The sequence below is a fragment of the Bos grunniens genome, chromosome 11, assembly GCF_055505025.1.
Source record: "Bos grunniens cultivar Pamir isolate PY7600 chromosome 11, Bosgru_T2T1.0, whole genome shotgun sequence".
Lineage (NCBI taxonomy): Eukaryota > Metazoa > Chordata > Mammalia > Artiodactyla > Bovidae > Bos > Bos grunniens.
The window spans coordinates 79,014,201-79,040,026 of record NC_141175.1 but is presented as its reverse complement, the minus strand read 5'-3'; the positions used below and the strand labels follow the sequence as shown (position 1 = coordinate 79,040,026).

The 25,826-nt window shown below is 47.5% G+C and overlaps 1 protein-coding gene across 1 annotated transcript in view; it reads left to right on the top strand.

The window, feature by feature from the left end:
• The first annotated feature begins 11,053 nt into the window (after positions 1–11,053).
• Positions 11,054–25,826, top strand: part of EPAS1 (endothelial PAS domain protein 1) — a 92,217-nt gene continuing 77,444 nt past the window's right edge. Inside the window, exon 1 of the mRNA XM_086327128.1 lies at positions 11,054–11,635. Within this exon, the coding sequence (XP_086183254.1) occupies positions 11,610–11,635 (26 nt within the window). The 5' untranslated portion in view covers positions 11,054–11,609. The remainder of the gene's footprint in view (positions 11,636–25,826) is intronic.

The following is a 25,826-nucleotide window of genomic DNA, read 5'->3' as shown; positions in this document are numbered from 1 at the left end:
GTGGATACACCTATAGACTGTTATACAGAGTGAAGTCAGAAAGAGAAAAACAAATATCATATATTAACACATATTTTTGGAACCTAGAAAAATGGTACAGGTGAACCTATTTGCAAAGCAGAAAACAGAGACACTGACATTGAGAAAAACATATGGACACCAAGTGGGGAAAAGCCAGGTGGGGAATGAACTGGGAGATTGGGATTGACATAAATACACTACTATGTAAAGAATAGATAGCTAATGAGAACTAACTGTATAGCAGGGGGAACTCTACTCAGTGCTCTGTGGTAGCCTAAATGGGAAGGAAATCCAAAAGAGTGGGGATATATAGATATACATGTAGATCTGATTCATTTACCGTACAGTAGAAACCAACACACTTGGGACTGATGATCAGCTTGCAGTCACTGCTGAAACGCTCCATTTTTTCCTCTAAGGCAATTTCCCCTTAAGGAGAAGAGGGATAAGAATCTGGTACTGGCTTCCTCCTCACGAAGCAGAATCAACAGAAACCCCTTAGGAAGTGTTAGTAGTGTTGTTGCTTTTACTGAAGAGTTACTTCTGTTGTCGGTGGATTGGGAAAAGACCTGTGACACATCAAGAAAGATCTTAGTGCTCCTCCGGTGTGTCACCCAGCCCTGCAGGCTGAGTTTGAATGAAAGCGCATTTAAACACACACACACACACACACACACACACACACAAGTGCACAGAGTGAAAAACAAACAAATGCAAGAAGCCGGCCTCTATCTGCACGTACACTTCGGGTAGTAGGTAGGTAATTTTTGTGCCTAAGCATTGTCTATGTATTAAAGTTCACTTGATCTTCAAACATCCCTCCCAGTGGGTATCATCATCTCAGTTTTACACATGAGGAAACCGGTAATGGATTTGTCCAAGGATATCAGCTGAGTTGCAGAGCTGGGAGTCTGCCCAGGTCAGCCTGATTCCAAGGCCTTGTGTGCCCCAGTCCTAGGGCTTGCAATCCTAAAGCATCAGTGTCTTGCTCTCCATCAGTCTTTCCATGACAGCCAGTGATCCAGACATCCTGGGAACCTGTCAGGCCAGAGATGATTGAGGACAAGCTCAGAACCCTTGGGACTGGTTTGTCATTCAATCCACCAAGAGGCAAATAATCAGCCAGCAAGTATTGAGGGCCTGGGTGAGAGGCCTGGCAGGGGAGGCAGAAGGTGTGCAAGCCTGAGAATAATTCAAGAGCAAGACGCAGCCACATCTATGCCCAGTGGAGGGGCCATGCCACCCATTGAGGAAGGCACTGACCAGACGCTGAGGGTGAGGCAGGGTGCCACACCCTCAGGCAGGGTGCCAAAGGCCCTGATGGCTTCCCTTCCAGGGCCTGGGACTCCTTCTGGGGCATAGAGGAGGCCAGGAAAGGACCACTGAGAGTGCCTGGCACCCACCTCTCAGCTTTGCCCAAGTGAGCCAGACCCAGACCCCGGACTCATTGTCCATTTTCCCTACAGAGCCATCCTCTGCATTTCCAGCTCCCAGCTGATAACTGGCTGAGGGACTGAGGCTGACCCCAGCCTGGATGCAGGAACTGAACTAGGAGAAGGGATTCCTTTCTGTGTGAGGGGAAGTCCCCCAGGAACAGAGAAACTCAGTGGGAAGGCTGTGTGGGGCCAGCGTAGGGCCCTTGAATGTGTGGGGCTGGACTACTGGCTGCTCTGGGGTGACAAGGTGACAGGGTGTGGGGCTAGCTGAGACCGAAGGCGGGGAAGGAGGCAGAAAAACCTGCCCTTCCTGTCAGGTGGGCCTCCCTGCCTGGCTCCCTCCCTCTTTCTCAACACTATTTTAAAAATGTAACCAGAGGCTTCCCTTGTCCCTACCCACCTGCTCCTGACAGGTGCAGGGAATTCACCTAAACACCCCTACATTAATGAGTGGGGAGGGGGACAGTGGGCCCCCCTCCTGAAGTAGGCCACTTTAGCAAGCAAAGGGCAGGGGAGAGGTGTCTTTCCTGACTCTGAAAAGCAAATGCCTCTTCATTTTAATAGAAACTGATTTAAAATAATCTGATTTTAAATGATATCAAATAGAAAAAATGCCACTTCATTGTAATTTTCTAGTAAAAATTTAAAATAATCTGATTTTTTAAAAAATTATATCAAATAGAAACTACATTTTTAAATGTACAGAATGTGTAGCGTACAAGACTTAGGTTTTGTCTGAGCTGAATATTTAATTTACAATGTTGTGTTACTTTCAGGTGTACAGCAAATGTACACTTTCAGGTGTACATTCAGTTTGGGATCCGTTTGTCTTGACAGCTTCTCTTAAATTCAGTAGAAACTTCTGGAGAAAAAAGATACATTCATTAGGAAAGAAAAACAGGGAAAGAGAAAGGGAGGTGTGGAAAGAAGAAGCGAAGTAGGCACACAGGGCCGGTGGGGGATGGGATTGCCCCAGGCAAGAAATTTAGTGAAAATTTGCAGGGCCGGGGACTCCCTCTAAATCCACTCCTCCCAGCTCTAGGGATTTCCTCATGCTACTTCACCTAAATAACTGGACTGTGGGGGAAGCATTCGATTTGCTTCAACCCTATTTAATCCCCAAGATGCTATGGCCTTCACAGCCACCCATCCTTACTTTCAAGGACACACCTATAGACCAAGATCCCCTCCAACATCAAGGCTGTAATAGTTGGCTCCTTATTTAGAGGGGGAATATGCAGGAGATTCTAAAATCCACAAGAATTTTGCTCTGATGCTAATGCCGATTGCACAAAGTTTCAGTATAAAGAGGGCATGAAGGTTTTGTAAAAATTGAGCTGAACAAGAAAGGTAAACTGTTCTTACGAGGCACTGGGAGAAAGCACTTAGGAACCTGAGCCAGGGGCTGCCCAGGGCAAGGCACCCATGTTCCATTCCACAGATGCTCCTAGAATTTGCAGAGAAATACTCACCACTGTACATTGTACAGGTAAAGTCAGCGCGGAATTGTCTTTGGGTCTTTCCAGGACAAGCCTAATTCTGGCCTTAATTATTATACCTCAGGCAGATGAACTTTTCTTTGTAATGCTCTCGTACACAATGAACTCTGGGCTCTCTGCCTTGGAGTCATTTACTTAGAACTTTACTATCAGCATATTTCTAGGTCAGAAGGCATCTCTCTACCATAAATTACTGTCTGATGGAGAGACTCTTTAATTTAGCCTAAGATAGAATAAATAAGAGGGCTAATCTGCTATGATAAAAAATGAACAATTAAGATAGAGCGTGCCAAGCCCCATTGTCTAAAAGTTTTGAAACATCCATGCCTCCTCTTCATTCTATTGAGGTAGATCATTGAGCATGTTGATCATAGCTGGGCTTGTGACCCCAACTCATGCACCAGAGGCTACTAGCCTCTGAGCGAAACCAAGAGAAATCCTCAGAGTTTAAAATCTTAAGTATTTACAGGCACATTCTCAGCATTACATCCCTGGTTTTCTTCAAAGAGAAAAGACAGAGGTATGCAGTGGAGAAAAATAAAACGTTAAAAATGAGGTTTGTGTGGAAACTTATATCTTGGCTTGGCACCTGGGGAGGTACGTGTGCATGTATATGTGGTACATGTGAGTACATTTAGGGACACATTCATGAGTGCTTTAGAAGGTGCCCCTGAAACCCTCCTCTCTAACACCAACTCTGCAAAAGGATGCAGCTCCAGACCCTAGAATTACACAGGTAGAAAAGGTCTTTGCACAGCCACTGCAAATCATAAAGGGGCAAACATTTCCCCCATTCTTTGTACATTAATATGTTTCCTAATCACACTCCTGCAGTACCCAGATCCCTTCAGTGCCATGTGTGCATGCCAAGTCGCTTTAGTCATGTCTGACTCTGTTCTGTCCATGGGATTCTCCAGGCAAGAATACTAGGGTGGGTTGCCATGACTTTCTCCAGGGGATCTTCCCAACCCAGGTACCAAATCCAGGTCTCCTGCATTGCAGGCAGATTCTTTACCATCTGAGCCACTAGGGAAGCCCCTTCAGTACCATGAGACTATCCTCACTTAGCTTAGGCCCAAGCCTTGATTGTTTCTTGCTACCACTTCTTAAATCTGCAGGGAGTTTGCTGGGGACACGTGATAATGACTTGGAAGGAAAGCCATTTCTGAGGCTGTGTGGCCCTTCCCTCCCATTCTCCTTTTCTGAGACTGAAACCTAGAGAGTGGGCCAGATGTGACTAGAATTTCCCTCCATTTCTAAGCTCCCTCGTCGATGTTGCTGGGTGCCCTGTTGTCTGCCACAGGAGTGCACTGAGGATGCCAGGATGATAAGGAGATCAAGGGGAGGTGAGACATGAAGATGCTGGAGACCAACTCCTGTTAAACCGCCCTTCCTCAGAGCATCTGCCTAGACAAGATGCCCAAAGCAGTTCTCTTCCCATGTAGGAAATGGAAGCCCTAAAAGTATAGTCTATGGCTGGACCCTAAGCAACCCAGAGATAGTCTCACACCTCTGCCAGCCTAGGCTAATGAGTCAGAAACCATCATGTAATTCAGTGATGCACAGAGTATTCAAACAGCAGAGCTTAAAGGAACTCTAAATATCTAGCCCTCTCGCTTTAAAGAAAAGGAAACTGAGGCCCAGAGATAGAAAGCCAATTTCTTTGATTTTCTCTGGTCATCGCAGCTATTTCTGTCTTTGTTATCTTTGTGCATTTGCTGGATTTTCCCCTAATAGTCCCCTCCAATTGCAGCCCTCATGGCTTCTTCAGCTGACTACTCGTCATCTTCCCATAGTTTCTTCCTCCAGCAGCACCTTCACTTTTTCTGCTGGGATCTCCTTGAAGAAGTATATTTGGACAGGATCCTCTCTAAAATCCTAGACAGGTAAGCCTATGGATTCCAATCTGGTAAATATTGTACAATATCTGTAAACATTGTACAGACCTAGTGACCACTGCCCAGATTCCCCTTAGAAATGAAGGGCATCCTCCCCCAGGCACTGGTGCCCATGATCAGATATCTTCCCCGGGAGCGGCCAGAATCAATGATTGATCAGCACAGAGGTACACAGGCCTATCCCCTCCAACACAACTCTGAAGGGCTGTTCCAGCTTCAGAACTTCCTCGGGGGATTGGGCGAGGTCTTTGTTGAGATTCCACTTCTTCTGCCCAATCCAGCTTAATTCCTGTTCCTCCCACTGGTGCTAATTCCAAGAGTGCTCCTTATTAAACCTCCCTGCACACTCATCTCCCCCTCAAGTTGGCTTCTGGGGAATCCAACCTGCTACAGGCACCATCATCATGATGTAGACGAGAGGGAGTAACTTCAGAACCTCGTCCTCCCCCTAACAGCATCACGCCACTTCAGTCAGCCTCTTACCCATAGGTGTTCCTCAAGCTCCAGGGGACAGGCATCAACCTCAGGACGTGGTCACTTGTAAGCCCCGGTCACCAGACCTGGAGTGGTTGGGAGGGTTCTCCCTTCCTCCATGGCCTGGGAAGGGGGGACTCCATGACTTTGACAACTCTGCCCTCAAGACCAAATGTCTAGTCCTTGCCTATATCCATCCACACACTCCCTGAGGTAAGCACTGGCTAAATCCTGCAAAACCATCTTCAAAAATCTCTTTCTCCAGTTGTGTATCTTGGAAAAAAGGATAGTTGGTTCCTCTTGTCTTGGGACTGAACTCAGTTGACACTGAACTAGAAAAAGTCCCATTTTAACACATGGTTACAGACCTTACTTTATTTTTAACAAACCACACTACAGGAGTCAGGAGGGTATCTCTGACCCTTGTTCTGTATCCTTCTTAATTGTCCAGGCTCCAGGGTAGTGCTGTTTAGGGCCCAGTATCATCATTTTTAGTGACATTAGCACCTTCACTTCTGCTTGTGCCTTTTTCTCTCTAAGGTGGGGCTGGTGTGTCCTTTCTATGGACCATTCTTCCCGCATGTGTGTGATTTTACCACCTTGCAATGGCACCCACCAGCCTGGCAGATGGGCCAGTCTAAGTGGTGCTTCTCGGGGCCCTAGCTTTCTTATTAATACACAGCTGAGACTCTAGCTTTTCCTACTTTTTCACTCACTCTTTGCACTGTCTCACCCTCCATCACCAAACTCTTTTAACACTCATTGTTTAGACTCTGATTTTCCTCTCAATTCTTATATTAAAAATTTTTAAGAATATATATGTTGTATATATCAATTTAAAAACAGTTTAGGGGAGAAAATAGGAACATTACCACATTAAACTATTCTTACTGGTTTCAGAAGTCTTAAAAAGAGAGTAAAGGTGTGTCATTATCTGGAAATGTAGGGTATACACAAATAGAAACTGGATACATGGTAGCCATGGGCCAATGATTCCTTCACTGTTAGTTGAAGGACTAATAAGCGTGATGGACAGACAAGACCTTTCATGGAAAAAACCTCATCCCTAGACCTAAAAATGGAAGCCATTAGTCTCAATAGTTATTGATTATCCAGGTTGAGGCATAGGGAAAGCTGGGATTCTTGATTATATATATATATATATATTTTTTTTTTTTTCTTAACCACTCTATACAGCAGATGGGAATCTTAGTTCTCTGACCAGAGATCAAACCCACATCCCCTGCACTGGAAGCAGAGTTTTGACCACTGGACTGTCAGGGAAGTCCCGAGGCTGTGGTTCTTTAAAACTGGATCCTTCTTATCAATAAGCACTTAGGAATTCAAAAAAGCTTGATCCTTTCCTTAATAAAAATTACAGAACTCTTTGAAAGATGACAAATTCTGGATTAAGGGTGTCAAGAATCACAACATTTAATAGTAGATATAGCATATGTCTATGTGAACCATCCCGCAGCTCTGGCCTGAATCCAGATGTGGGGGATTGGGGGGAGGGGTATGGTTTACTGGTGCTGAAGTTCAGTGATGGGAAGTATGAGAATAGATTTTGTAAAGTCACAACTTAAGAGCTGGTTTCTTTTGGAGGGAGTAATGTGCAAGTGTTCCTTGTTATTTCAAGTGTTATTTCCATAGGGGAAGAGTCATAGCCTCTATGATTGCCCTTCCTCCCATCTCTGCTCCCAAATCTGCAGCCTCTCCCACCCCTAAAACAACTAAATATCCAGACAAGGGCCAGATGGGTCATCCTTGAGATAACATACCTGGTAGCACCAGGACTCATGCAGGGACTTGCATGACTCTGACAGCCTCTCTTACCTCACTCTAGTTTCAGCCCTGATGTGTGATAATGCACTGAAAGTCGTAAAATACAAAAGAAACAGCCCTGCCTTCCAATATCTCTTCTTCTGGGAAGACATATTCCAACATAATTTCCAACCACATCCTGGACCATACTGTTACTTTAACAGATTACTGAGGTCTTATTTCTGCCATCTGCACACAGCATCCCAGGTGCCAGCTAACTACCAAGGTTGTAACTTAACTCCTTTTCTCTATCCTATCCTCCTAGGGCTATGCTCTATAGAGGAGAGGAAGCCAGAGACCCAGTCTTGGAACTAGTTAAAACAAGATGGGTGTTTCCCTGCTGCTGCAGCCTTTGTCACCAAGCAGTTCAGTCTGGAGTAAGGAGAAGGTGGCAAGATTTGTTAGGAGCTGGGCAGTTTGCTCCCATTTTAAGCAGCTTGGGAGCTTTGCCTAGTAGTGCCCTCTGCTGCCCTCTGTGGCCAAAACTTCAAGGTCTCTAGACACTGAGGGAGAAGGCAATGGCACCCCACTCCAGTACTCTTGCCTGGAAAATCCCATGGACGGAGGAGCCTGGTGCGCTGCAGTCCGTGGGGTCGCTATGAGTTGGACACAACTGAGCGACTTCACTTTCACTTTTCCCTTTCATGCATTGGAGAAGGAAATGGCAACCCACTCCAGTGTTCTTGCCTGGAGAATCCCAGGCAAGGGGACAGGGGAGCCTGGTGGGCTGCCGTCTATGGGGTCGCAGAGAGTCAGACACGACTGATGTGACTTAGCAGCAGCAGAGACACTGAATCTGGGGTTCTCTCTCTCCCTGCCATCATCTTATGAAGCTTTTCTCCTTTAGTTCTCCATAGGCTTTAAAAGTAAAATGGGACACTCTAGCCACAAGCCTGCATCTGGTTTACATTTTCAGCTCCTTCCTGCAAAGGTTGTTGAACTGAATCCTGGAAGAAATCTTAAGAGGTCATTGGGTCCCTCAGCTCTGCTTTAAGCAAGACTGGCTGCAACCCTTCTGGGAATTATATAGGCTTTGGCAAATCTCATACTCCAAAATCCTAGGTTCTTCAATGTTACTCACTGGAATTTCCACAAAATCTGCATAATTGTTTATCTTAGCTTGGGACCTTTCACTTAGAGGGCAAAAAATCCTGATTAGAAAGATGGGCAGGCTGGCCATGAGAAGGATCTGTTAATATGGTTGATGTGTTCTTATCTGATGCTTTACCTTTCTTCTTCTTTTTTTTAACATAAGTTAATTTCATAAGCTCAACCTTGTTGAAATGTTCTCTTTGGGTTGGAGGTGTCACTTTGCTACTGGCAAGCACAGCTGAAGACTTAGAGATTTCTCCTTGCTCTGGGAATGCAAGGCTTTGGGCACCTGAAAGTCATCAAAGTACCTGTTTCTTTTCCCACTCCAGTCCCAAGTAAGGTGAATAAGCTTACTGCTAATTAATGGAGAACTGTGTCTCACCAATCCTTTGGCTGGAGAAGCCCAATATGAAATTAACTAGTTCTGAAAACCCACCGAAGAATTGATGCTTTTGAACTGTGGTGTTGGAAAAGACTCTTGAGAGTCCCTTGGACTGCAAGGAGATCCAACCAGTCCATCCTAAAGGAAATCAGTCCTGGGTGTTCATTGGAAGGACTGATGCTGAAGCTGAAACTCCAATACTTTGGCCACCTGATGCGAAGAGCTGACTCATTTGAAAAGACCCTGATGTTGGGAAAGATTGAAGGCAGGAGGAAAAGGGGATGACAGAGGATGAGATGGTTGGATGGCATCACCGACTCAATGGACATGGGTTTGGGTAAACTCCAGGAACTGGTGATGGACAGGGAGGCCTGGCGAGTTGCAAAGAGTTGGACACGACTGAGCGACTGAACTGAACTGAACTTAAAACCCACCAACACCAAGAAAAGATTCCCTAGAGGGATTTGCAATTTTTTGTTTGAATTTCCTAACTTCGGGCCTGATATTTGATTTCAATGTCTGTGTGCACAGTACTCAGCAACCCTAGGAAAATGAGAAAATACGCCTGTTTCCCCAGTTCTCTGCTGGCTTTTACACCTATGCCTATTCCGCTTTCCAGTCCCTTCCAAAAGCTCCTGAAAAGTACTCCCACCCCTCTTACAGGTTGCCAGGGGGAAAACACATTTATTTTGTATTTTGGTGGTGACACGAACTTATACCAAACTCTTCTTATGTATCTTATTTCTTGATATTTCCTTTTTGTATTATGTTTTAAAAAACATAAACACCCCCTTGACCATTTTAAGCATACAATTCAGTATTGTTAATATGTTCACATTGTTCATCGTCTAGAACTTTTTCATCCTGCAAAACTAAAACTCTATACATATTAAACATGAATCCCTCACACCACCCTCTTCTGGTTTGTTTCTTCTATGAATCTGACTAGTTTAGAAACTTCAAGAGTGGAATCACACAGCATTTGCCTTTGTGTGACTGGCTTATTTCACTTAGCCTAACAATACTGAAGGTGCCTTACAGCAGATTATTTTTGTATAAAATGTGGGGAAGCTAAGGGGGGAAATGAACAGCAAGGCTTAGGGTCCCAGGGTGGACCAATTCCGCCACCCTTGCTTTCTCTTCTCTTCAGCTCACACCTGTGAAGCCCGTGCGCCCCTCTCAAATGAGCTTCAAAGATTAAAATCCTCCCGGTCCCTTCCAGAAATATCCCTGCTGGATCGCTGCCATGTAGGTAGGGAATAGGGTGGGATTCTTGGGAGAGCAGTCAGCGGCAGCACAGAGCAGAGGATCCCCAGCGGGTGCGGGTCCCTGGCAGCGCCGAAAGAGCAGCAGGAAAACCTTGGGCTCTGACGGCCCCTGGACCTCTGATCTCCCTACACCTGCAGTCTTTTCGTTACCAGGGATTCAACTGGACCGCGGAGATACCTTGGGCAGCCCTGAAATTATGCGATTTGAGGACACGCTGTCAACTCTTATCCCGAAATCACGCCGTAGAGCCAGACTGCTTCTCCAGTTCTGAACTGGCCCGGACCCGGGCGGTGGTGGCCAGGTGTTGGGAGCTGGGCAAGGCAAGCCAGACCGCCCGAAGGACCTTCGATCAGGCATCCCCTCCAGCTCGGCGCAACCCCGCAGGCAACAGACGTGCCAGGTGAAGGAAGAGAAGAGCAGAGGCAACAGTAATTCAGTTTCACTGCACTGTTTCCCCAGATCCGACAGGCACAAGTGATTGGTCTCCCTGCCTCTCTCTTTCGGGGCTGCTAAGCTAGCTGCGTTCTGCCGGAAAAACACATCGCCCAGACCGAGCGCAGCGTTTGGAGACCTCGGAATTACCCCCCGACCTGGGCCCGATAGCACAGGCAGCAGGGCGAGGGACACGGGAGCGCGGCATCGCCGATGGCTCTATGAAGCGCGGGACCCTGGGCGCTCGCGGTTGAGCCCGGGTCCCAAGGACAGGGCAGAGGTGGGAGGACCCGGGCTTACGGGAGCACAGCCACTCCTGCAAGCACCCCCCGCAAACCCAGTCCTCGCTGCCGCTTAGCCCCATCAAGGTGCGCCTCCTCGGTGCGGAGTCCCACCTACCTCCCGCCACCCAGCCGACCTCATAAACAACTTCGCTAACCGCAGAGGGCGGAGGCGGGGCGGGCGGGCCGCTGCTGAGCAGACCGCGGGGGCAGCGGGGCGGGCCGGGGTCAGGGCACAGGCTGCGGCCGCGCCTCCCGATTGGCCGGGACGCCGTAGGCTGCCCCGGCGCGCGGCGCGGGCGGGGCGGGGCGGACGGGGGCGGGGCCTGCCTGCCTGCGCGTGCCCGCCCCCCGGCCCCCGCCCGCTGCGTCCGCGCCCCTCGCGCCCTCCCCACCCCCGCCGGCCGCCGGAGTTTTTAAAGTGGGCTGACCGCCCCGCGAGCCCGACATTCGGGAGCGGCCCGACGCACAGCACCGGCGCCTGCCGCCTCCCGCCCCAGCTTTCCTGAGGCGGCCGTACAATCCTCGGCAGTGTCCTGAGACTGTATGGTCATCTCAGCCTCCGCGTCTGCCCGGCCCCGGACTCTGCCAACTCCAGTCGTTTTCAAGCCACTTCTTGTATTTTGAAAACCCAGAAAAGGGACTCCTGACTCCTTTTCGAAGGAAAAAGAAACTTCAGCCCCCTGCTCGCTGCCCACCGCCCCCCACTTTTTTTTTTTTTTTTTTTTGCGTTTGACAGCGTCCTTCCACTCCTTTCCCGACCCCGCCTCCCGGTACAGGTTCCTCCCCGTCACCGTTCTCCACCCCCCCTCCCCCGCACCAAGCCTGCCGCCCGCAACTTCCACCTGACCGTGCGGACGCTCGGGACCTGCGAGCACCTGGCACCTTTCACATCGGCGTGGGCCTCGAGGAGTGGGCTAGGGCCACAGCGAAAGTAGCGGCTGCAGCCCGCGCCGGCCCTGGAGCTCAGGTGCTCGGAGCCTCAAAGGGCCCCAGCGACAATGACAGCTGACAAGGAGAAGAAAAGGTAAGCGGGCGTCCGAGCCGGTAGGGGAGTTGGTCCGGGGTGCGGGTGGCGGGGCTCCGCGGGACCGCCGCTGGGAGAAGAGCGCCGAGGGGACTTTGAGGACCCAGGGACGATTTGGAAGGTTTGGCAGGGGAGCGCAGGTGTCCAGTCTGGCGACGCGCCGCTCCGGCTTCGCGGTCGAGAGTTCTGTGGCCCGAAGGAGTCGGGAATCTGAGCGGACAACGAAGCCAGGAAATAGCCCTAGAGGTCGGAGGTGCTCTCGAGGTACCTTCCAAAATCCACCCCTCTCCAAACCCCGCACCAAACTCACGCGGCCAGCGTGTTGAAACGTTTCTTGGTTGACTCGCTCAAATCAACTTTCGACTTTCTCACGGCCACTTGAGGGGCAGCATCCACTCTTTTCTTCGGGACCCGTGGGGTCCTTCTAAATGAACTCTGCCCGCTCTGCCTCCCGGAACTGGCAAGGGGCAGTTGCAGAATGCAGCGCTTGGGACGGGCCCCGGCAGAGCTGCCAGGGCTCAGCGAAGGGACCCACTCCAGGGCTCCAGACCCCACGGAAGCTGGAAGAAGTCCCTTTCCTGATCCCGCAGCTTGCCTCGGCGGGAGAGTGGTTAGTGGGCCCGGCTGCCTCGCGAAAGCAGCTGTCTTCGCGTGTGGGGAGGGGATGGCGACACCCGGCACTCCCGGCAGGTCCCGGTGTCTCTCTCCCAAGAGGACAGAGAAGGGCAGCCACGATATGCCCGCCTGCCCTCGCCAGCCTCTCGGCACTGGGTGAGAGGCAACGGAGGCCAACTCTCACTGCCCTCCTGCCCTCTCCCGGCGAGGGTGAGAGCGCACGGCGTGGCGCTCAGACGTGGGAATCACCTTGCCTCCTGCCATCGCGCGCGGCTTGCAGCCTGGCTCCCCTTTCCTCTCAACCTCCACTCGTGCCGCCCCAGCGGGCTGGAGCTCTCCGCCCAGTATTCGACGGTGGCTGGCGGGGCTGGGGTGCGGGGAACTGTAATCGAACGCGTGCTGGGCCGGCTGAAGGATTTGAGCCTCCGGAGATCAGCTGCTGGGGGGTTGTACGGTGGTTCGGAGATGAGGAACCCAGCCGCGATGGGCGAGCGTGACCGGCTTCGAACCTGGGAGCCCGAAGAGCTCAGTGCTTGGGTCGATTTACTCGTGTTCCGACTTCGGGACCGGAGCCAGAAACCGTGTATCCGCTGGTCGAAAGCGGCGGTTCCCACCTCGGGGCACCGATAAGGGTTTGATAAACAGGAGCAAATCGCGCCCTTTCTGGCAGAGCGCCCGGGCCCTTCGCTCCCGGATTGCCGGGAGTGGAGGGGAGAAGGGGAGGGGATTGAGCCTAACTCCGAGTTTACGGCCGCAGCTGCCCCTCCCGCGTCACTGCGGCACCCCCAGGCCTGAGATGGCTAACGAAGTCTTGCCTCGGTCGATCTGGGCTCCCCGGAGACCGCAGCGGGCGCGCGCCCCGGGAGGCCTCGAAGCACCCCTGGAGTCTTCTGTCTTTGAAGGGCAGCGAAGCAGGGAAGGGACTTTTAAGATTCCAACGCATTTTGCAAGCCCAGTATAGCCTGCCAATAACAATGATTGAACAATCAAAATGCAAAGTTATAGTCAGCTCCTCTGCGCGCACACTGGGCTCCGGACCCGGTGAGGGAACTTATTGTACATTTTACAACTGTGATGCCTATCGGCGAATGTTGCAATCGCGGAGGTGGGGCCTGAAGGTAGTCTTGACAGATGTGTGAAGCGTCAGTTTCTCCCGCGCGGCTGTGCACGGGTTCTGTGCTGTTACATATGTTAATCGTTTCAAGAAACTTGGGAGCAGAGGAGAAATTATTTCGACATACCTAACTGTAGTGCCTCTTTTGTTAGAGATAGAGGGAGCCAGAATCGGAGCTGGAAAAAAGTTGGGTAATCAGGCTCTGAATTATTCGCAAGAGCAGCAGGTTTCAGAACCACTGTGGGGATTGCCTATGAGATGTCCAGGAGGCCAGAGCCGGTGGCCCTGCCTGTCTGCTTTGCGACTGGCCTTGGTTTTTATGTCGCAGACCGGCAGGGCAAACATTTGTGTCCCTCACCATCCGGAGTCCTGTGAGAGGCTGTCCAATTCATGTTGGGCTAAGTGTTTTGAGACATATTTACTTTTCTAGTCTGGCTCTGTTTGCTGGGGGCAGGCTCCTTGAAGGACCAAGGTATAATTAAAATATGTGAACCAGTGCATTGGAAGTTGGTGTGTCATGTAAGTGGTGATCCTTAGCTTTGACAAAGTGCTTCACAAGTTCCGTATGAGGCTTTCAGGTTAGGATTCTGTGTATAGATTCTTAAAATGTGATTCTTCTGGTTCAGCAGAGTCTCTTCTTCCCCCAAATGCAAGATGCACGGAACATTCACAGTGTTCCTTCTAATAACAGGCGTTCAAGAAGTGGGCAGGATTGTTTTGTTCCAGAACATTCATGCGTCGATGGAGATGTTAATGTTTAATAATAAAGAGTTTACTTTCTAAACGTTTGGCTGGCCTTGACAGAGGGTTTCAAAGTGTGCTCTTTTAGTGGTAGTGGGCATTCGTGCTGACATCAGAGATGGCCAGATGCTTGCTAAGGTGCTGCACTCACTTTTTGCACTCACCTGTCAGGAGTGAAGTGAAGGTCTCTTTAATCAGGATTCCTGGACTGTGAAGAGCTAGAAAATGTCTGGGCTACTCACTTCCTAATCAGACAATTTTTGAGTCCCTTCCCTGAAAGAGAAAACAGTCTGGAAGTTCTGACGTACATGGGGATTGGAGAGTGGTTTGGATAAATGTAAATCAGATCCTTGGATGCTCAGGGATCAAAGTCCATTCCCAAAGCTAGACAGCTCAAAGCTCCTTCCCAGAAGGCTTCTATTGCTTAGTGTGGGGCCTCCATGGAAAGAGGATCAAAAATCTCCTCTCCTGTCCCTGGGTGTAGTTCTTCCTCTGCTAAAGTAAAATCAAGTCCACCTCTTATTCAAATCTAAAGGCAAAAATATTGCTGGGCAGTTTTTCTCAATGTAAATATGTTTTCTATAAACATCCCTTTAACATTTGATCTCTCTTTCCAATTGCATTACTGGATGTAATAAATTGATGTAACACAGTACATGTTCCCGTGAATAAAATTTAACTCACACAGCTTTTGTGAAGTTCTAAAGAATGCTGTGACTACAGGTTTTTTCAGTATTGCTGATGGGAATCTTACAGTTTTATGCAAGGACTGTTCCCCAGTGGAGAAGATTGCTTTGTGAAGTAGAGAACTACCTGTCAGTGGAGACATCCAAGAGGCTGTACTGAATACGCTGGCAGTTTCACTAGGAGTGAAAACCATGAGACAAAACTGTTTAATTCACTTCAAACGTAAATCAGTCAGTCTGTCTCTCTCTTTCTCTCTCTCTCTCTGTGTAGGGTAATCCTCAATATTTTAGGAATCTATTCTGTAAAATGTTTACAAATAGAACAGAACCAATTAGATAATTCTTAGTACTCCAGGATTTTAGCCCAATACATTTGAAAATATTTGCTGTCATTAGTTATCTTAAGATTTAGGCTTTTCCACCTCTCAGGAAATCTCTCCAGTAGTACTGTTTTTTTCCCACCTCAGTTCTGGCCCATACCAACATGACTTTTTGTTTTAGCCTAATGAATCTTCCCTTTTGCTTTTGGTACTGACCTTCATTTGTAGTTCATAGCAGGTAGGGCTTTTGCCAATATTGTGAAGTTAACAGTGTTTGCTCCCAGGATTCCCAGTACCCTTTATCCTCACTCTCCCAGTACTAATATCTAGTGTCCTCATGAAATTAGCTCTGCTTTTCATACCATGATATAAACCAATATGAATGCGAATGTGTATGGAACACCTACTCCCTCTCTGGATAAAATGTTGAGGAGACATTAAGGAATAAGGGATGTGGTCTTGGTCTTCAAGTTGTTTAGTTTGTTTGGGGGGAGGGAAGGACATACAAGGAAGCTTACCTAAAAATATAGGTAGCTTGCAGCTTGCTTGTCACTTTTCTATTGAGATAAAATCTTTTGAAGCTAAAGAAGTTCTTAATCACATATAAGCATAATTATTGAAAAGTATTGTGTGTTTGGGAGTGGGAGAATGGGTTCCTAGTTTTCCCTGGAATCACACAGGAGAGGCCCTGATAGCAGCATAAAGACTGGCTCTGAGCGAAAGTCAGTCAGTGTCAGGAGTGATGAGAAGTAGAGGGTTCAAGAGCATCCCTGGGGTATTCTCCGACACCATAGCCAGAAGGGCCCCCAGAGTTGAATGTTTGCTATTCTTTGCACACTTGCTTTGGTGAGGGGCATGAAGGGAGGCACCTAGTAGGGGTCTGGGAGTGATGGGGTGGAGATTGTGGTCCCATTAAGGGTAATCGTGGAGACAGCCTAGACTCTAGGAAGACCAGGAAGGGACAGGGAGCTTCTTAATCTGGGCTTTGTGAGTGGGCTTCAGAGGGTGGTCTGTGAGTCTCTGAATGGCTGCTAGTGTTAGGGATATAAGTATTGTTCCCCACAAGGGAAGTCAATTCAGCACTGATAGCCTTTCATAAGTTCTGTGATCTGGAGAAGGTGAGCCCTTGCTCTTGAATGTCTGATTTGGTGACTGCCCTACCTTTCAGGATCTTACTGTTCAGGTCTCAGAGAGGTCCACATTTCACCGCCAGTGTTTCTCCCTATCTTGGAGATGGGGGAGGAGGTTGGCATGTGCGTCTAGTTAAAATTCTGTAGTGTGGCTTAACCTTACCTGTACCCACCTGTCTGTCCACCCACACGTCTGCCCTCAGTAATGGGGGGGGGAGTGGGCAGCTCAGTGCCCTGCACAGGCTTACTTCTCATGTGGCTCATTTTGTTACTGCTTCTTAAAATGGCCATGAAATTTTATCTTCACATTTTCCACCATCCTCAAACAGTTACTGGAGGTCTTTTTACATACTAGGAATCTGTGTGTCCTTAATATTAATTATATCTGCAGTAGGACAAAACAAACAAAAAAACCCCTCAGTCTTGTTTGTGTAGGCACCATCCTCAGAACTTTCCGTGCATGAGCTCTTTTAATCCTCATAAGCACCCATAAGATAAGCCCTGTTATTATCCCCATTTCCCTGATGGGAAAGCTGAAGCATAGAAAGGCGAGATGCCAAAGGTCAAATAGGTAGTATGGCCTATGGCCGAGGCTCAGATTCAAATGGGGCAAAATGCCTTCGGAGCCTTTACTCTTAACCAGTGATCCACACCACCTTACCTTACCTAAGATGTCTATAAATACCATTCCGGACCTGTGGCAAGTACTCTATAAATGATAACTGCTTTTGCTGTTGTATTTATAACTATTATAATTACTTTTCTCTTTCGTGACTCATCACTTGTTTTGACCCTGACATGCAGACAACGATTGAAGATCTGAAGGGCAGGCTTGGAAGCCCTGGAAGCTCTTTATTTTTCATTGGTTTTCCTCCGTGCTGTGTGGGGTTTTCTCCAGTTGCAAGGACCGGGAGCTGCTCTCTACTTGCAGTGCACAGGCTTCTCATTGCTTCTCTTGTTGTGGAGCACAGGCTCTAGGGAAAGCGGGTTTCACTAGTTGCAGCAGGCAGGCTCAGTAGTTTTGGCTTCTGGGTTCTAGAACACAGGCTCAATAGTTGTGGCACACAGGTCCAGGCTGCTCCAGGGCATGTAGAATCTTCCTGGACCAGAGATTGAACCGTGTCCCCTGCATTGGCAGGCAGATTCTTAACCACTAGACCACCAGGGAAGCCCTCCATGTCCCACTCTTAACAGGTGGCAGTAATTCAGTAATTACTGTAACCTTCGGACTCGATTGTGCAGAAGAACCTGTTAGAAGCTCTTCCTCCATAACTTTTGAAGAGCCATCTCCAAATCAAGATGCAAAAAACAGCTTCTGGCTCTACTGATCTTTTGAAATTGTAATCACAGGAAGGAGAGAATGGAGGGGAGAATAAAGAATAGCTATGATCATTGCAATACTAGTACGGTACATCTTTATAGGGCCCTTTCTCTGATGAGTCCTAAGCTTTCACAGTCATCACACCATTGGCCTCTGCACTGTGAACTTTGAAGGGCTTCTTGAGTTTTCCCAGGGCTCTAAAACACAATTGCATGAACATATATCACTAAGGAGAGAGGCAAGCCATGTTGGCGGTTGCACATCATTGTGTGTATGGTGGCCATGCAAGGCGTGCCATTCACAGCATCTATGATTTTCAGGTAGAAATGAAATGAAATGTTAGTCACTCAGTCATGTCCAACTCTTGTGACTCCATGGACTGTAGCCCACTAGGCTCCTCTGTCCATGGAATTCTCCAGACAAGAATACTGGAATGCGGTGCCAAGTGCCATGCCCTTCTCTAGGGGATTTTCCCCACCCAGGGATCAAACTCAGGTCTCCCGCATTGCAGGCAAGTTCTTTACCATCTGAGCCAACAGGGAAGCTCTTTCAGGTAGAGATTGGGTGCAATCTGTCACCAATAGTCCGGTCTCAAGAAGAGTGACAGGGACCTATAAGCCCTCTGGACTCAAGACAGGTGTGGAATGGACTAGAATGTTACCTACTTCTAAGTGGTCTTTTTTAATTTCCCCTAATTTTTTAAGACTACCAGTTAGCTTGACCACCTTAGACTGTTTCCAGAGATCACTTGTACATCAGAAAAACTTATCTGTCATGACCATCAGAACCTTTGCATGTTCCTAGGAGGCACATTCCGTGTCCCTCCCCGCCACTTGGAAAAATTCTTCGGTTTTAAAGTTACAAGTAACTTCTATGCGAGATAATGACTCTGGGAAGCAGTTCCTTTTCTCATGTGGAAAGCTATTTCAGAAAAGAAGATACGTCAGTAAGGAAAACAACTCTATTAAAAATGTATATATTGATTTTGCCATGCCCCTGTCTGGTTTACTTTCCCAATTCTACAAAACCAAGGAAGTGGATTGTTAGAAATCTCTCCTTATATTTCTCCAGTGACTTTCTGCATCCCATCTCCATGGTACCATCCAATAAAAAAAAAAAAATCAAACCTGAGAGGTTAGTGCTAGGAATCATAACAGATTAATGATTTTATCGGATGAGATTTTGCACTAAAATACATGAGTGAGGAAATGAGTCCATTTTCTGCAGTCACAGTAGTAATGTTGGAGGTTAACTAACCCTGCTTGTGGTGCTGGTTGCTCTCAATTGCTGGGGCTGCAGCCAATGTGAGAGTCTTTTAGAAGTTCATCAATTCTGTAACAGCTTTAGTTGACTCTTCTGGTCTCACTTTCAGTCTGAGTCTCCTTGCTTATGACCTATCACTGTGTGGAGTCAGTGGTTCCCTAGAAATAAGGGGACACATGGCCTCAATCTATTCCAAAGCATTTTATACATACTTTAAAAATACATCAAAGTGTATGTTTGGTTTTGGTGGGGGGGGGGTTATGTAATAATCACTGAAATCACTATGCTGGGTATCTAGTCGGACAGTTCTCTCTCTCTCTCAATGCTGTATTTGTATTAACAAACGTGTGTTTTCACCTCTTTTCTCAGCTATTTGTAAGGCATCCTCAGACACCACTTTGAATTGTTGCATTGCTTTTTCTTGGGGATGGTTTTGGTCACCACCTCCTGTACAAAGTTGCAAACCTGCATCCATAGTTCTTCAGGTACTCTGTCTACCAGATATAACTCCTTAAGTCGATTTGTCACTGCCACTGTATAATCACAATGGATTTGATTTAGATCATATCTGAATGGCCTAGTAGTTTTCCCTGCATTCATCAATTTAAGATGTGTGTTTTACTCTTGATAAAAAAAGAAAGATTTCATATTGTTACCACTTTGAATAAGATTTGTTCTGACTGCCTCTGTGTAGAGGGCAGAGAGAAAGAAGGGCAACACATTATCCTAATTTTGTGTTTGACAAATTGAGCTGTGAAAAGAAGAAAGCCATACCATCTGCAGTGAAAGCTAGAGCTGGACCCGGGTGTCCCCTTGGGCTCCTGTTACAAGGTAGTTAAGCATGAGCACAAAGGGGGCGACTCAAACTTCAGGGCTAACCACTCTCATTACTAATGAGTAATTACAGCAAATATTTACAGGCCTCCTTCCTACCTTTACGACTTCCTGTTGCTGAAGCACTTTGGAGTATTGAGAAAGATCCTGGAAAGTACGTCATACCCAGTTGCAGGAAAGAATGTCTTTAACTTTAAGTGCACGCACTCTGTTTATGAATTCCATGTGGAAACAACAGAAAATTGTGCTTGGGAGGGTCTGTTCAAGGGCCCATTCTTCAGAACTTGAAAACAAAATTTGAAAAATCAATTCTGGACGGTCAAATGTATGGAGAGTGGAACACGTGATGTTTCTGCAGAATGTTCTAGAAAGAATAGGAGTGTGCAAGCAAAGCACAAGTCGCTTGATAACTACTTTTTAAAGAACATATGACCTCTGCACTGTTTTTCTGAATGAAGATAATCAAGCTTAATTAAGTACATCACAGTATGTAAAGTATGCCATGTGGGGAATTCAGGAAGCTAGAAGAATATCATTCACTCCATCAAGATTTCAGAATAAACCACAATAAGGCCTCCTTCCTCTGTACTTGGTTTAAGAAGCACTCCAGTGAAATTGCTCTCTTCGGTGTCTGTAAACTACATACCCTTGTGTTTCTCTCCTGTGTTTCCAAGAGTTCTCAGATGCTATTTTAGAATGGCAGCCTTCACTCCAGCACTGGCTGAGGTTGATGAAGCTAATTTTGGTGCCCAGGGTAGAGAGAGAGAAGTCCTCTCTGGAGCTGAAAGGGCTTTCTGGTGCCTGGGTTCAAGAGCTGCATGGTGTTACTGGACACACCACGTTTCACCTTTAGAACCTTTATTTGTGTGCTTGCACAACACGTGTTTATCCAGATATTAAGATAAGAGAAGTATGAAGGTCACATTTCGCGGGCGACAAGGAAACTTCTATAAAAGTAACCGTATCGCCATGCTGCAGGAGTCTGTCTTTTCTTTTGTACCAAGGATTTAGGGGAATTAGTGGTGGGTGGGGCCTGAGAGCCAGTCCCTTCACAGTATTCTGGCTTCCTTGCCTGTGCTGTGCATGTCCTGGCGCAGCTGACATGTCTCTCCCATTTGGCCAGGCCCTTTGAAGTGGTCAGGATGTCAGAGGGAAATCTTGGTCCACTGTGTGGCTGCCCCACTTTCTCGAACTTTCTGGTAGTCTCTGGAAATTAGCCCCTGCCCCCATGCATTTCCCTGCTATGTGACTGGCTGGGAGGGAGCCTGGCTGCTCAGATACAATAGCTTTCCTAGCCTCTCAGAACAGGTTTGCATGGTGCTGCTACTGCCCTATTTTAGGCAGGGTTGTCATGTCCTTGGAGCACAGAGTCTTTAGCGGGGCGGGGGAGTTCCTTTTGTGGATTTGCATGTTTCTCTTACAGATTTCCAAGGATTAGCCGACACACTCAAAGCCTGAATGCGGAAATGGATCCTTGGTCCAGTTTTCTTCCCAAGGGCAGTCCACACAGCATTGGGAGTTCATCTCACTGACAAAAAGGGACCCCACTTCAGCCAAGCACCCCATTCACCATCACCCAGTGAGCCTCCTGAGCCCCAAATGTGCCAGTCTCCTCCTTGTACCCTAAGGACTTTCTCACCCCATGTCATGGGTCTCCCTCCCACCTCTATTCCTTCAGCCCAGTCTCTCAATCTCAGATGTTCTCCCCATTTCTGTCTCTACTTGAGTATCTTCCTCTTTCCTAATGTGAGGCCGAGTCCCCCAGGTCTCCCCCTCCACTCCTTTCTAGCTCTTGGTTGCTTTCTCCAGAGAGCCTGCCTGATTATATTTCCTTGTTATCTAATGACATTTCATGTGGTCTTGTCTTTCCAGCAATATTGCATGTTGCTGGAGGGCAAGGATGTCTGATTTTCTTATGTGCCTTGTAAACATCTTGCACATTTTGAGTCCCTAAAATCATGCTTAATTTAAAAAAACATACAGTTGCTTTATCGATGTCTCTTGGGTCACTTGGAAAGCCTGCCTCTTGGACTATGCTTTTCTTGTTCATGTAGATTTGAGCCCTTTTTAAATTTTCCTTGACAAGAGAAAAAAGAGAAAGGAAAAAACAAACAAACAGAAGACCATAGACAGATGTGGTTGACTCATGATTTTACATCAAATGCAAGCATTAGGCAAGTATTGTGAAGTCAGGGCTTCACTTTAAGAATGCCCAATACACCAAGGTAAAGTGCAAGCCAAACAGCAAAGTACTTCAGGTGAAAGTTTAAAATGGTCAGGTGGGAACAGGTGTGTAGGGGAGGACCCATTCTCTGTTAGAAATCATCTTCCCTACGGAGCCTTCCTGATTTGCAGCACGGTGGTTCCCCCTGCATTCCCATGGCCCTTAGTCTGAATGGTGCAGCACACTGGCTCCCCTGCATTCCCATGGCCCTTAGTCTAAATGGTGCAGCACACTGGCTCCCCCTGCATTTACATGGCCTTTAGTCTGTATCATGCTGCTGGGATGATGCTGTTACAGCTTGCTTTTCTGTGTGTGTGTGTGTCTGTATGTGTGTCTGTGTCTGTCTCTGATTACCACTTAGGGAGTAAGCCCTTCAGGAACAGAAGCCCTGTTAACTTTTTCTGTTCTCAGCACTCAAAACAGAGGCCCACACTTGGTGCCCAGGATTTGCTTGTAGACTCAGTAACTTGATCTTATGTTATGAACTTTGGGCTTAGTGCAGAGGGTTAGCGATTTAGGCAGAAACCTTTGTTCAGATCAACCTACCCATCCTCCTGGAACCCCCACCATGCGTGTAGTAAAGTCTGGGGGGCTACTGTCATCATCGCTGTGTACAAACATTCTAAGCTACCTACTAAATTCAGGTGCTGTGCCGTGCAGTGAGGTTTCAGAGAGGCTTTAGATGGACCTTGCACTCAGGGGGCTTGGAGTCTAGTTGGTGAGTCAGAGAATTCCTAAACTGATTTGTTTAAAATCATGCAAGATGGTTGATGTTAAAGGTTGTCCTCACCCCATCTTTACGATGTTGCTGTCTTGTTATGAAGTTAAAAAGAGCTCAGACAAAACACTGAGCAAACTGGAAGATTGATAGTAATTGAGTGTGAATAAGGGTAAGTAGATCTTGTGTACTGTGAATAGTTAGAGGTTTAAGGGAGGAGCATTAAGAGCTAGGTCTTGAAGATTAGGTAGAATTTAGATAAGCAGATGGGTTTTGGGCATTCCAGTGGGGTGAACAGCTGGAGTTAAATGAGGAGGTAGGAATAATTAGGGTGTACAGAGCAGTACTGGTGAATCGGCTCCTTCCAGAACTGAATCTGGAGCTGTATAAACGTATAGGAGAAAGGGGTCAGGCCCAGGCTGGTGCTGAGAAGTTGAGGACACCATGATAGCTTAGTCATGACGGGATGGACTTAGGGCTGCCTTGGGGCCACAAGAGCAGTGCCTGCTTCTCTTGGGTTATTTGAACCTAAGGAAGATGCCCAGGGCACACCTATTATCTTCCAGTTGACTCTAGCATAAGCACCAAAGGGTGGGTGGATGGTACCATGGTTATCCTTTGTAAGAATGACCTCAGAGACTGAAAATGCCCTCTGCATCTCAGGAAATCAGTCATCTGCAAATGTGCCCAGCTTGCTCTAGAATATATTTCTTTTTGGACTGTACCATGCCTGAGGGTAACAAATGCCTCCTGGGGTCCAGAGTGGGAGACCAGAAGGGGACAACTTGCTGTGTTCTAAATAGCTTCCATCAGGCTCTGTGGATGAGTGTGTGATGCTCATCTCACGTTCTCATTTTGATGGTGAAGCCTGCTTCCCCCTAATAATTTGATGGGGGCTTTCATCCTCTCCCTTCTTGCCCTTTGTCATCATAGATTCTAGGTTTCTGAGTCTGGTCACTGTGAAAGGCTATTCAGTGCTCCACTGTTTGTAGGGAGAGAGGCATCCATGCTTTTTGGCAGTTTGTACCAATCACTGGGAATTGTGTCCTTTGCACAAAGAGGCAGCTGAGCTATTCCTTGGCCTACTCCTTTCCTGTTATGTGGCTATACCATTCCCTAAAACCTGAACTCTGGTGTTCTTGGACAGGTGTAGTCAAAGAACATCTTTTGGAGTCACCTGGTGGGGTAGCTGGGGTTCTTCCCTCCCCCTCCACTGTGGGTCTGAGCAGCCCAGGAAGGGCCCCCTCTGGAGCCAGGTGGACAGAGCCTTTGTCCTCCAGGCCCGCAGGTGGCAGGGAACCACGGACCCCAGGGCAGGCAGCCCAGACACAGGGGCTGTCTGGGGGCTTGGGCAGTCCCTGGGAAGCAGCCTCAAGGAACGTCCAAAGACACCCCACAGCCCAGGAGGTGACGTTTACCCTAATCTAGCTAGAGCTAGAATTTGAGTCTAGCATCTGCCTCCCACAGCTCCAGACAGGCCTCCGGAGGGGAAAGGAGGGAGATCTAAGCTGGCTAATCTGCAATGACACTGTCACCATGCCTACTCCTCTCTGGGGTTTTCTTTTTTTTCTTTTCCTTTCCAAACTAAAATTACCTTTAAAAATGACAGTTTTTGCCACTGTTGAACTCCAAGCAAGCTGTTTTCCCACTTGGGTCATTTTGGTGACAGGTCATGGGCACACGTGGTACTGGTGTGGTCATGGCAGCTGCTGGCCAGCGTGGGGTCTTGGAAAATCCTGGTGACCAGAGTCCCCCGGCAGCAAGGAGTCTGAGATGACCACGAAAGTCGATTCTTTCTTTCCCAGACCATCCACTTGTGCACATTTGAACCATTTTCCATGCTCAGATAAACACAAGCCTTGAGATTCTGGGTCACCTGTATGGATCTAGATGTCACGAGGGGAATGACGTCACTTAATTCTCCTGGAGTTAGATCTTCTGGGTCCAGGCAGAGGATGTGTTTATTTTGGAAAGGGACAAACTTTCACCCACTTGAATTCCTTTGCCTCCAAAATTAGTGTCAGGGGATGACCACAAGCATTCCATATTTCTTACCCTTTGTCTTGCCAAACAGATTGTAAATGCCCCCAGGGCCGCCTTTGACTTCTTCTGTGTCCCTGACAAAGCTGACCTCCACAGGAGGTTCAGAGGAGCTCTCAGAAACCTCTAGGACTGAGAGACTGTTCTAGATCTTTTCTGACTTGTGTGACCTAGGAAGGTAATGTTTCCCATACCTAAATGGGGGTTACACACATTACCTGCTTTCTAAGAGTACTATTATTATAAGTTTGAAATGAGCTAGGATTTCAATAAAACCATGCCTTTTATTTTTTAATTAAAAAAAAATGTATTTTTTGTCTGTGATGCACAGCTTGCAGGATCTTAATTCCCCAAGCAGGGATCGAACCCATCCTCCCTGCAGTGGAAGTGCAGTCTTAACTGCTGGACCTCCAGGGAATTCCCTAAAACCATGCATTGTAAAAGTGTTTTAATAAGCATGTGTAAAAATAGATAGCTGGTGAGAAATTGCTACATAACACAGCCTGGTACTCTGTGCTGACCCAGAGAAGTAGGATGGGGGTGGAGAGGGAGGCACAAGAGGGAGATGATGTGGGTATAATTATGGCTGATTTGTGTTGTTGTACAGCAGAAACTAACACAACATCACAAAGCAATTTTCCCTCAATAAAAAATACTTTTAAAAAAGACAAATTAAAAAGCATATTTTTTATGCTTTGAAAGTCATTTTTGCAATGATTATCTCAATAGAAAGACCTTTGAAAAGTATAAAGTACAGACCATTAAGGTATTAACAAGCACAGCATTATAATCACTTGGCACATCACTGCCTGTTGGAGTGATTTGACTGCAACTGAGAGGGAGTCTTAGCCGACTCTAAGTGGAGATCTCTCACTTGCTCTCAAGCCTATCAAGGGCTTTTAACTGCCCTCACCCGCAGCTGTCCCCAAGATTATGGGCTCTTGCCAAGAGTGATTTCCACATTTGAGTTGTATTTCTCCCATATCCTGAGATGTGAGAAAATCTGATAGCATCAAGAGACTAAGGAACCTTCCAGGACTCCTGAAAAATGGTCTGACCCTGGGTATGCCTCTTTCCCTGCCTGGCCTGTTGTCCCCTCATCTGTGAAGATGAGGGTCCAGGGTCTAGGGCTGCTGCCATCCTGATGCAGTGGGAATTTGCCCTTTGATTCAGCACCCTCAGATC